The sequence below is a fragment of the Anthonomus grandis genome, chromosome 8 (assembly GCF_022605725.1).
Source record: "Anthonomus grandis grandis chromosome 8, icAntGran1.3, whole genome shotgun sequence".
Lineage (NCBI taxonomy): Eukaryota > Metazoa > Arthropoda > Insecta > Coleoptera > Curculionidae > Anthonomus > Anthonomus grandis.
The window spans coordinates 29,889,742-29,901,753 of NC_065553.1; the positions used below are offsets into that span (position 1 = coordinate 29,889,742).

At 33.1% G+C, this 12,012-nt stretch overlaps 1 protein-coding gene across 1 annotated transcript in view; it reads left to right on the forward strand.

Moving 5' to 3' along the window:
• Positions 1-11,028, forward strand: part of LOC126739178 (leucine-rich repeat transmembrane protein FLRT2-like) — a 43,403-nt gene extending 32,375 nt beyond the window's left edge. The window contains exons 3-5 of the mRNA XM_050444745.1: positions 4,889-5,279; positions 10,321-10,500; positions 10,653-11,028. Of these exons, the coding sequence (XP_050300702.1) occupies positions 4,889-5,279; positions 10,321-10,500; positions 10,653-10,888 (807 nt within the window). The 3' untranslated portion in view covers positions 10,889-11,028. The remainder of the gene's footprint in view (positions 1-4,888; positions 5,280-10,320; positions 10,501-10,652) is intronic.
• The last annotated feature ends 984 nt before the right edge of the window (positions 11,029-12,012 follow it).

The window sequence follows — 12,012 nt, forward strand, 5'->3', positions numbered from 1 at the left end:
TATAAGTCTGCTATGCTTTTCTATAGTCCTGAATGAATACGAATATGCGGTTCTCTATATCAAGAGGAGCTGCCCGGTAGCGGGAGAGACAATTCATAAATGGAGTCGAAATAAACCTGTGAAATAACAAATAAAACTCCGGGCTGATTCATAAACAAATGTAATGGTCTAACTGAAAATATGATATATAAATATTATTACACGATAATATTACGTGATAAAGAAATGACAAAGGTTGATGGAACCAGCGATGTGCTTCCCGAGATCAAAATTAGCAGACTGACTTAGTTTCGCGCCGAGATCATCATACTCCTGGGTTTGCAAAATAGTTCCTGGAACGGTTTCTTACTATATTAGGCGTTCTCAGTAAATTTGTATTAGAGAGTTTACATATAGATATATTTTAATATTCGCTTCGTTTTTATGGATTTTTAACAAAACCACTTCACAATCATCAGAAGAAAATTATAAGTATCTTGGTTTCCAACAAGCACTAAGCCTTAAAACAAAATTAATGAAAGAAAAAATAGAAACAGAGTTTAAAAGAATGCTTCAACAAGATTTTAAAAACGAACCTGTACTGCAAAAAATACCATTACGGCTATTATTACTTGGACGATGTCCGTAGTAAAGTAGACATTTGGCGTGTTAACATGTACCGATATCAACCTGCGCGACTCTATATCCATAAACAAAATAGCAGACGAGGTCTCTCCTATCTGAAGACCCGTCCTGAAACCAAAAGAAAAAGTAAAATACCGGTTGATAAGGCCATAGTTCACTCGGACGAAAATGTAACTTTTCTCAATATGGCTTCTCATGTAGAGCGTCCTCGTTCGAGTAACGAGCATTAAATGGTACATCAATGGTTGTGCAAAGAAGTCGATGGTCCATTTGCAGTTGCACTTCGCGATGATGCTGTAGAAAAGGAAAGGGTGTATGCGCGTCGCGAGGCCCCAAGAGCAAAATGAGGTGTGACATGTTTTTTATACCTCATGGCGTTTAACGTGTTAAAAAAGACTGTAGTTCTTTTAAGTAGCTTTTGTTTTTGTGTGATGCTTAAAGTCAAAGTCAAAGTCAAATATTGCTTTATTATTATAACATTAAAATGTTTTTAACAAAGCTTGAAAAATTAAAATTAACAAGAAATATTTAAGACACAAATATAAAATACAGACATACATACAAAAATGTAACCATGATTTTATATATATATAAACAGTCACTTAAAGTATATCATTAAAAAATTCTTCAACAGAGTAATAGATCTTAGCAGCAAGCAATTTCTTTAAATGTTTTTTGAGAATTCTAAGCAAAGTTAAGTTTTTAATAATGATAGGCAGATGATTAAAGATAGAAATACTGTCGTAAAAAATTGATTTTTTTGTTAAAGCTGAAATAGGTCGAGGAAGGTGCAAAATCATCTGATTCCTGCTTGGGTACCAGAGCAATCCTGACCATAGACTTTTCTCTGTACTTATAGATTATGCAAGCAGTCTCAGAAATATAAAGACATGAGAGAGTATTTTATTTTGGTGAAATAGAGGACGGCATGAATCCCGGGGGTTAGGACCACATATGTATCGAATGGCCCGTTTTTGAATAACAAACGACATTTGAATAATATAACTGCTTGCACTGCCCCAGAAAGCGATACCGTAACGAAGGTGGGATTCAAAGAGGGAACAATAAATGGACTTGCCAATTTTTGGACCAAGCTTCTGTACACTAATCCTGACAGTATAACAACAACCAGATGTTAGCTTTTTGGCAAGAAGATTTATATGTGTGTCAAATTTGAGATCTTTGTCTGTGAAAATTCCAAGAAATTTGCTGTCAGGATTAATCTGAATGGGATCACCATCTATCGAAGCATTTTTAAGATTACATTTAAAACACACGAATTTAGTTTTTGTTTGTATTAGTGTAAGTAAATTAGAGTCACATCACCTTTTTACCATATTAAGATCATCCAGGTTGATCTTATGGGGAGAATCTGAGTCTAGAGCCTGCCTCAATATTGTGGTATCATCTGCAAATATAGTGAAGACACCGCGAATAGAAAGACCACCCAGATCATTTATGTAAAGAAAAAATAGAACTGGACCTAAGATTGAGCCCTGAGGCACTCCCCATCTAATAAAGCTATATTCTGAGTATTTTGACCCAACCAAAACCCGTTGCAGAATTAAGAAAACCATGATGGAGCAAAGCCTCTAAAACCATAGCGGTGGAGCTTCTGCAGCAGAATATCATGACTAACGCAAAAGCTTTTGACAGATCAAAAAAATAGCCGCCGAAACTCCCCCGCCATTAATATGTGAGTATAAGTCCTGAAGAAGATGGTATACAGCATAATTTGTATTGGTATTCTCGCGAAGACCGAACTGACACTTACTAAGGATGTTATTTGCGTTAATAAAAGACAGCATACGAGTTTTCACTAGTTTTTCTATGATTTTTGATATGGTCGATAGAAATTGGAGGAAATGTTCTTGTTTAGCATGTCTGGTTAATTGCCTTTACCAGGACCGTTAAGGCTGAATCAGGAATATTGAGAAGAATGTTTGCAGATATGCCATCCTCACCTGAACTGTTTTTGTTTTTTATCGTTCTTAAGACGCCTTTTAATTCTGGCAGATCAAAACACACAAAAAACAGAAAAGAGTCTGAACGTTGCTGACGTTGACAGCTGACAAGTAAGTCTTTGGATCTACTGATGGAGTCAAGCGTTATTGGAGATTATCTGCTATAGTGCAATAAAAGTTGTTAAACGCGTTTTGGGGAAACATTGGGAACGGAAGAAGGGCAATGAAAGTTTTTATTGCGTATGTCGTTTAAATAATATTCCAACGTTCCCTCTGCGAATTTTGGGACTTGATCAGCCTGTTGGAATAATATTGTTCCTTGAAGAGTCTTATTAAGCGACGAAATATGAAGCGATATTTAGCAAAATACTCATTGAAATAAAGAGATGACGTATATTTCCTAATGGTATGGAGGGAACGGAGATTTTTTGAAGAAATAGTTAGACCCTTAGTAAACCACTTTTTTCTAGACAGTTTTTTGCATTTTATCTTTTTGATAGGAAAAGCTGCATTAAACTAGTCAACAATCCTATTGTGTAAAGCAGATATAGGGTCACCTGATTTAAGAATTTTGTCCCAGTTAGAAGAGGCGCATAAATTGTTAAATTGTTTGTAATTTGTAGTGCTAAAAACTCGACCAAAATGTGGTAGAGATTTTGCTTGCTGTTTAGGTTGTAAAACGTTAAAAAAAATTGCTTCATCGTCGGATAGTGCAGCATTTTTAACGGTACATATAGTTATCTCAGAACAATAGTTAGAGCATATATAGTCAATAGTACTCGAAGATAATCGAGCAATACGTGTCGGCGATTTAACGAGCATTTGCAAGCCATAACACTCAAGTAGATTACTCAAGCGAGTTGTGCATGCAGAGCTCCTATTACATTAAGATCCCCCGCTACAATTGTGTTTGCAGAGCCTGAAATACCAGACAGAATCTTATTCAGATTTCTTAGGAATACCTCAATGTCAGAGGAAGGCGACCGATAGATGCACACTATATATAAACTTCGAGATCTAAAAAAAATAATAGTGAATTCAAAGACCCGTTCATGTTTAAAAATTGGGTAACGTAGATGCTCCGTCGTAGTGAAATTTAAAGGCAAAAAATTAGCATTGAAATTGCGGATCCAAAAATTCTATCTTGCTCTGTATTAAAATCATTCAACACCGGTCAATTTGGAGATTGTGGAGCACCAATTAGAAGCAAATTAGTATGCTGGGATGCCCCAATGAGTTTTGTGATGGCGGGAGTATCAACTGGCAGTACCTCTTAAGGCATTTTCTCGTCCCGCAAATAGAACCACACAGTCCTTTTTAGAGAGTTTGCCGCTATATTCCATAAATTCAAGAAGTACTTAAGTGGTAGCCTATTACGCCATTGGCAGTTAACGTCGTACTTTTTTTTCGTGGAACTTTTAAAAGTAAAATTCGTACCCCTTATAATATTATTTTACCCAAAACCAATAGTTGAGGTTTGACATCCAGATTCTGCTTTAATTGAAGATTTTTAGAATCGTTTTTTGAAAGATTACCGTCTATCATTAGAATCATGTTTTTGGCAAGTCTGGATGTTTCCTCATAAACTTGTTTCAGTTTATTTTGTGCGAAATTTTGTTCCCCTTTAGTTGTTGTAGTAGATCTTCATTATTTCTTTTCAAGCACTTTAAGTTGACATTTGAGATCGTGTATGTATTTATTTTGCTTTTCCAGTTCAGCTGTTGGCTTGTCTTCTGCCTCCGCTGCCACGCTTTCAAAGATCTGGCTGTAACTTCTAAGCCGCTGAATATATATACGTCCTTTCCCTTAAGTTCATCCGTTAAAGAGTTGATAGTTGTCCCTAGGTCCCTTTCTAAATCTTCCTTTTCTTCTGCTCTTTGGTGACAGATGTCAGATCAATATATTAAGTATCCGCCCAGTGGTATGGCGTTGTTCATTCGTTCTTTTTGACTAGGGTGGAAAATACCATGACATTCTTTACAACAGAGATTTTAAAATTCTTTTTTCATACAACACTTGAAGCACGTTGCAAATGCCAACATTCCAAATTCCAATAGTTTTTTTGGGCGGTATACAAATACTTATTGTTATTGTTTACATTATGATTAATGATTACTTGAAATCCGTGCAGAAAATCGTAATGCGGTTTTATGCAAGAGATAGCTGGTATCATTACGCAGATTTTAAGCCATTACACAATTATACTGTCCTCAAGCAACACTTAAAACTTTAAAGTAAACTAAGCAGTAAAACAAAACACGTTTTGCCGTTAAAAAATGTATATTATTTTCTAATTGCAGGTAATGGACTTATCAACCAATCGAATACGAAAAATAAGCAAAGCACAGTTAGAAAAATATCCTTATATTATGCACCTGTATCTATATGACAACTTTATACAAAAATTGGACAGTGATACATTTGACCCATTGCATTATTTAGAAACTTTAGATCTATCTGTCAATGGATTATTAACAGTTCCTTCAGGAATTTTCCAGCTACCTTCACTTAAAATCTTATACTTAAGTAAAAATATGAATATTAATATTGCTGAATCACTTAGAGATATCGAGCCTATTTCGTACTCCAGTCTTACTAAAGTAGATATAAGTTATATCACTGAAGAGGGAACACCAGCAGAATTTCCAAATTTTATTCAGCATTCAATGATAGCTTCTCTTAATATTACAGGTAAGAAAATCTATATTTAGTTTATTTATGTTGGATAACAAATGAGTTATGTCTTTGTGAATTATCTTTATTTTAATATAATATAATTATCTTTATTTTAATAGTTTAAAATAATTTAATATATATAGTATCAATCATTATTCTGAATAATTAACTAAAAGTGACTTCTTTCCGCTAGCGTTAATTATTATTTTAATTATTTTATAAAAGAAACAAACATCATTAGCTCACAGAGCCATTACATACCTTGTATACTACAGAGAAAAACAACTACCAAGTAGGCTTATTTCTAAACCAACTTTTGTGCCGCCATTTTCCTTCCTGTAATGATTTGTCTTAAATCTAAATTATCATTTGACTCTGGGATAACGTTTCTTTCCGGCCTAGCGCTCACTGCCTTCCGAGGAACATCATCATCCAAAGAAACGCTCTCGGCAATATTTGCCTCAGAGTAACTTTCCCTCTCGGGAGACGTTCTCCCTTTGAGCAACGCTTGCTCTTCTTCTGAGTAATTGGTGTCACTATCTGTACGAATGTAATATGGTTTAAGCCTATCTACTGCACTTATGCCGGTATATTTTGTAACGAAGTTACTAAATTTTCTGTAATTCTGTTATTTTTCAATTATATATTATTTTTAAATTAATAATTTTCAAGATTCATATTGACAACTAAGCTTTGTCCAGTAAAGTTAGGAAAGTTTCAGAAAGAGAAAGTTAGAAAAAGTTGAGTGGCAGACTTCAAATGAAAGGTGGAACAATTTTTTAGAGGAATTAAACAATGATGATGAAAATCACACCAACTATTGGAGAGTCTCTAAGGTTCTGAGAGGAAGAGCCAAATCTGTTTTGGCTCATACAATTTCCCGCCCATACAAATACCAGATGGAAGCCTAGTTTATACTGACCTAGAAAAAGTAAAAGCATTTAACAACAATTAGAAAATCAATTCAATTTAAATAATTTTCCAGAGGACCAAACTGTATTAGCTCAAGTTAACCAAACATATAGCGAAATAGAAAATATCCAATATCAAACAATAAATGCCCCAAAAAGAATCAGATTTCAAGAAATAAGAGACATAATCTCAAATCAACAAAATAGAAAAGCACCAGGGGTAGATGACATAAACAATAAGATGCTTAAAATGCTATCCGACAACATAATATATGAATTAATGATAATTTTTAATCAATGCCTCACCCTCTTGTATTTTCCAAACGCATGGAGGGCAATAGTAAAACTTATACCAAAACCCGGGAAGAATTTATCAAAACCTGAAAATTATCGCCCTATTAGTCTACTCCCATCAATGGGAAAAGTTTTTGAGAAAGCTTGCAAGGATCCAGCAAAGTTTAGTGTATTCGTTCAATGCCATGATCACACTCGATATCGAGAAAGCCTTCGATAGAGTGTGGCATAGCGGTTTGATTGTAAATTACAACACTTGTAATTTCGTAATATATTTTTGGACTATTTTAGATCGGCTGAATTCAGGACAGTCATCGCAAAGCATTTCTTTAAATTCAAGAACTGAGCATACAACTGACTGTGACATATCGTTTAAGCCAGCGTCACAAAATAGCGTGTCTTTAGACGGACAAATAAGAGCTGAAATTTCTGTACCAAGCAATATCGCGTCTGTGAACTTTGGCTCAGATGTGGACGGCTTTAATACTCAGTGTCTTCCGAACCAAAGCAATCTTTCCCTCTGTGCTAAATCCGGATGTACCTGGACCTAGTAATTACCAATTAACGAAATATAGCTCGGATATAGAGGACTCGGATGATTCTTTAAAAGATAAGGACTATGTACCAGAAAAAAACGATGATAGTTCAGCAACTAGTGAAGAAGGTGAAGAGTTTAGAACTTAAGTTATACATGAAACTAGCTTAAAGAAAACTAGATGGAGCACTGCAAGGCCTTCAAGCTGGAAGAGAAATATAGAAAAGAAGCCAAGAAGCCAACAGATACAAACTCCCAAAATTCCCAAGCCAGAGAATTGTGCGAAGTGCTGTTATAAATGTTCGACATATTTTTCTGACGATGAACGTAAAGTATTATGCCAGAAATTTTGGAATCTGGAATACCTACGGCAAAAAGATGTTATACTTATGAATGTTTTAATAAAAGAAGTAAAATATCGGCGGCCTCGAAAAGGAGAGGAAAGTAAACAAAGGAGTATTGCAAAGTCATACTTTTTTGCTAAAAAGGAAGTTAGGCATCAAGTCTGTCAGCCTTTTTTCTGCAAAACCTCATGGATTTCAAATATTCCAATCCTAAATGCATTTAAAAATAGAAGTGAAACTGGTGAGTACAGTGGTACAGACAAGAGAGGCCAAAAAGCTTCAGCTAATAAGATTCCAGAAGACGTAATAATAAGAGTGAAAGAACATATTGAAAGTTTTCCTGTTGTCGAGAGCCATTACACAAGAAAATCCACTAAACGGCTCTATTTAGATCCTAATCTAAATATTAAGAAAATGTTTGATTTATTTATGGAAGAATGTAAAAAAAATCAATCGCCGGAAGTAAATCTTATTACATATAGAAGAATATTTTGCACCCAATACAATCTATCATTCTTTAAACCAAAAAAAGACCAATGTCCCACTTGCAACGAATATTAACGGGCAACAGCTATAGATAAAGAAAAGTTAGAGTTAAAGTATCAGGAACATTTAAGAAGAAAAGAAGAGTCTATGAAAGAACTTAACTTATATAATTTTACAATTTATGAATCTGCTCCACCAAACGAAGCCTTTTGCATATTATGAATATGGTGACTCGAGCACAATATAAGGAACAAGAAAATTGCTTAGAAGTGGAAAGTAATTCTATGAATAATAGGCCTGATCAACCAGTTATTGTAGAGTTGCTTAAACGTCCAGCTAATTTAATAGAACTACAACCAATATCATCTATGGAATATTTAAAAATAGAAAACAAAAAACTAACTAGTAATAAAACGAAGAAGATAGGCAACAATAATATAACGTCGATATGCAAATTATTTATATTATCCAGAATGGTCGACCAACGTATGACTTAGGTACTTCGTTGGGACATCTGATAAGATTTTGCAATGAATATAATATTCCGAAAGTCGTTATTTTAAGAAATGAACATTCAGAAAAGTTTTTAAATGACTTAAGAAAAAAGAAAAATATTTTAAAAAATAGTGCACTAAAAATTATAGTTATAAAGGATAAACAACGCGTTGATAATGATGAATTAAAACAATTGATTATGACTGATTACCACATGCTACCTACAGGTGGACATGCAGGTATAACTGGAATGTGTAAAAATATTAGGAAAAACTATTTTTGGTCCAACTTGGAAAAAGATATTGCAGCTTTTGTTAAACGGTGTGATGACTGTCAAAGGTAAAAACTTTCAAATATGATTAAACAACCAATGACAATCACTACAACAGCTACTTCAGCTTTTGAAAGAGTTTTCTTAGATTTAGTAGGTCCGTTACCTGAAGACATACAAAATAATAAATACATTTTGACAATCCAATACGATCTTTCTAAGTTTGTCGAATGTTATCCATTAAAAGATAAGGAAACAATTACTGTAGCTAAGGCTTTCGTAGAAGGGTTTGTATTGCGTTATGGTATCCCACGTGATATTATCACCGATCAGGGAACTGAATTTATGTCAAAAATCTTTAAAGAAACTTGTCAGTTATTAAAAATTAATCAATTACATTCCACCGCATAACACCATGAAACCGAGCTTTGGAAAACTCGCATAAACATTTATCAGCATATCTTGGAATGCAAGTTTCCAAAAGTTTAAATAATTGGAGTGCTTGGGTTCCATTTTGGTCTTTCTCGTATAATACCAGCCTGAATACAAGTACGAAATATACACCATTTGAACTTGTTTTTGTAAAGCCTTGTATAATTCCAAGTAATGTTAAGCATGGTATAGATCCCTTATATAGCTTTGACAATTATCCAATGGAAATCAAGTATAGACTGCAAAAAGCTTAGAATAATGCAAGAGCTAATAATGTAGAAACAAAATGTAAGCGGAAGGAAAATTTTGATAAAAACTGTAAACAAATTAGTTATAAACCAGGTGAAAAAGTATTGTTACAAAATAATAGTAAAGTGAATAAAATGGACACATTGTTCCAAGGACCATATACGGTTATTAAGGAAAGAGATGTAAGCATTATTTTAAACATTGACGGTAAAAGTGTGGAAGTGCATAAAAATAGAGTAAAACGGTATAGTGATTAGACTAAGTAGAGCTATAATGGTGTTTATTATGGTTATAATAGTTAGTTATAAGGGTTTAGTTTAAGTTTATTAGGTTTTAGTTTAAGAAAAAAAAACAATGTTGTAACATAGTTTTGTTTTTTTTTAGCGGGAAAGGTGTGGTAGATGCCTATATAGTAGGTAATAGGTTAAAGACCCTTAAAAGTAGTTTTAAAAAAATTCTGCGATGGCTTATTGTTTCTATGCGAAATCATAAAGGAAATAAGTGTTAATGTAAGGTTATTGCCTCTAGCCTATAAGTAGGTCGATTCATTATGATAGCGTAAGCAAGTTAGCTATCGAACAAAAGGTTATTATACTTGAATGGAAATAATATAGTTTTGGTTTTAGTAGAGAATGTGTGTTTTAATTTGAGTATGTTCCATTCGAACCATATATTCTTAATGTCCCCAAAGTAAGAATATTATAAGTTTAATTAATCTGTTTATTAAGTCTTATTACTCCATATACATGCAAAAAAAATTAAAATTTTTAAAAAATTAAATTTTATTTAAGACATGTAAATATTAAAAAAAATGTAAAAGTAAAAACTTTGCAACGAAATTACTCGAAAGTACATTTTTTGACTTAATGTATTTTTACTTGTAACCCTACGATATTTGGATTTCATTTTAGAGTAGTAAGTACATATTATAGGTGGTATCTATAATTGGCCTCTATGGCTGTTGATACTATAAATAAATAAATACTGCTTTAGTTAATGTGATAAGATAAAATATTTTCATTACCTAATTCTTTTTCAGGCAACTATTTCAACCACATATCAACAACTCATTTTGCCGGCCTTTGCAACTTGCAAATCTTGACAAATTCTGATGTTACTTGTAACTTTTTAAGTCCCTGCGATTGTTGGAATATTAATAACTGGTTAGCTGAGAGAAAAGTGAATTTTACAGCTTTTAGATGTCCTAATAAAGAGACTGGTAAGTAGTTCTCTTAAATAGTTAAATACTGCAATTTAATAGCTCGATACTTCGGCAAATGTAATTTGATACATTTAGAGTTCGGTTTAAAAAATGGAAATTAAAATAAACCTATGGCTTTAATTAATAACTTTATTTTTTTTAATTTTTAGAGTGCAGTAGTCAGTTTATATCAGACGAAGACATAAGTGTTTACGCAAAATGTCTAGAAAAGACGCAACGAATCAAACGTTCAACATTTTTCAAAAAACTTGGCATCTGGATTGGAGTTGCACTTGCTTTTCTTTTAATTTTAGCAGCATTTTTTATTTACAGATGTTGGATAAAACGTAGGCACAAGAAAACGGAGCATGAAATGAAACACGTACAGTATAGAACGGTGCGGTAACATAATCATGCTCGACTTTTTTATAATATGTTCTTTACTATTCATTTCCTACTGCGCAAGTATTATAAAACTATACTTAGTTTAAATAAGCCTAATGTGATGTATAGTGTAAGTTGTAATTAAATATAAATAAAATCAAATATTTGAATGTTTTTCCTCCTAACTAAATTTTACTTCAAAAAAGTAGTCCGTTTTTCTCAAAGAGACCTCTTAATAATAAAAATTCAGAGATTGGAGGGACACAAAGTCAATGGTCTCAAATTGTGTTTGATTTTTAAAAAAACGATTACACGTGTTTCGCCCTAAGGCATCGTCTGATCTAAAAGAAAAAAGAAGGCAACCCTAGTACAAAAACAACAATGTTGAGATATGACTTACCCGTAAAGCTATTGGATTAACACCACAAACATTTAAGGTAAAACAAAAATAAATAAATAAAAAATAATGCTAACGTGCACATTAAATCCGGTTTCAAAACTAAATAAAACAAAAGTAAACAAAACAAGCAGAATGAGGTTGTTGAAGAATGAAGTTGAACGGGAGAACGGAAATAAAGCAAAAAATTAAAAAAAAATAAAAAGTGAAATATGACTTGGTCGAGAAAATAACTTAACACTTGTCAAAAAAACTTACAACATATCATCCGAAACCGCTCTTAAGAGGGCCAGGACAATTTGGCTTAAAGAAAAAGTTAAGTGCCATAATAATAAGTTAAACACCTGCAATTCTAAACTTAAATACTTGTATTTTACCCTTACTTTAATGTTTTCTATTATAGAATTTGTTCATCTAGATTCTAAGTTTAGAGACGAGGTTAAGTCATTCAAGGAAAAAAGTTTACTCAGGCTTGGCAAAAAACTCACTAATTTAAAGCGGGAAAAAAACTAAAAACATGACAAACGGAAGAAAAGCAATGCATAACAGGTAAATGTCATTTTCAGGGTGGCAACGGTGTCAAATCGTAGTGTTTTGCTTGCAAATTAGTCCTCATTAATAAGACAATTTAATGAAGTTCTTGGTAGATATAAGTGCTTTTGAGAGTACTATCCTCTAAATCTGATGTCCAGCTGTGGAATTAAAAGGTAAATAAGCCTTAAACTTCTATTTCTACTCCATTTGTATGC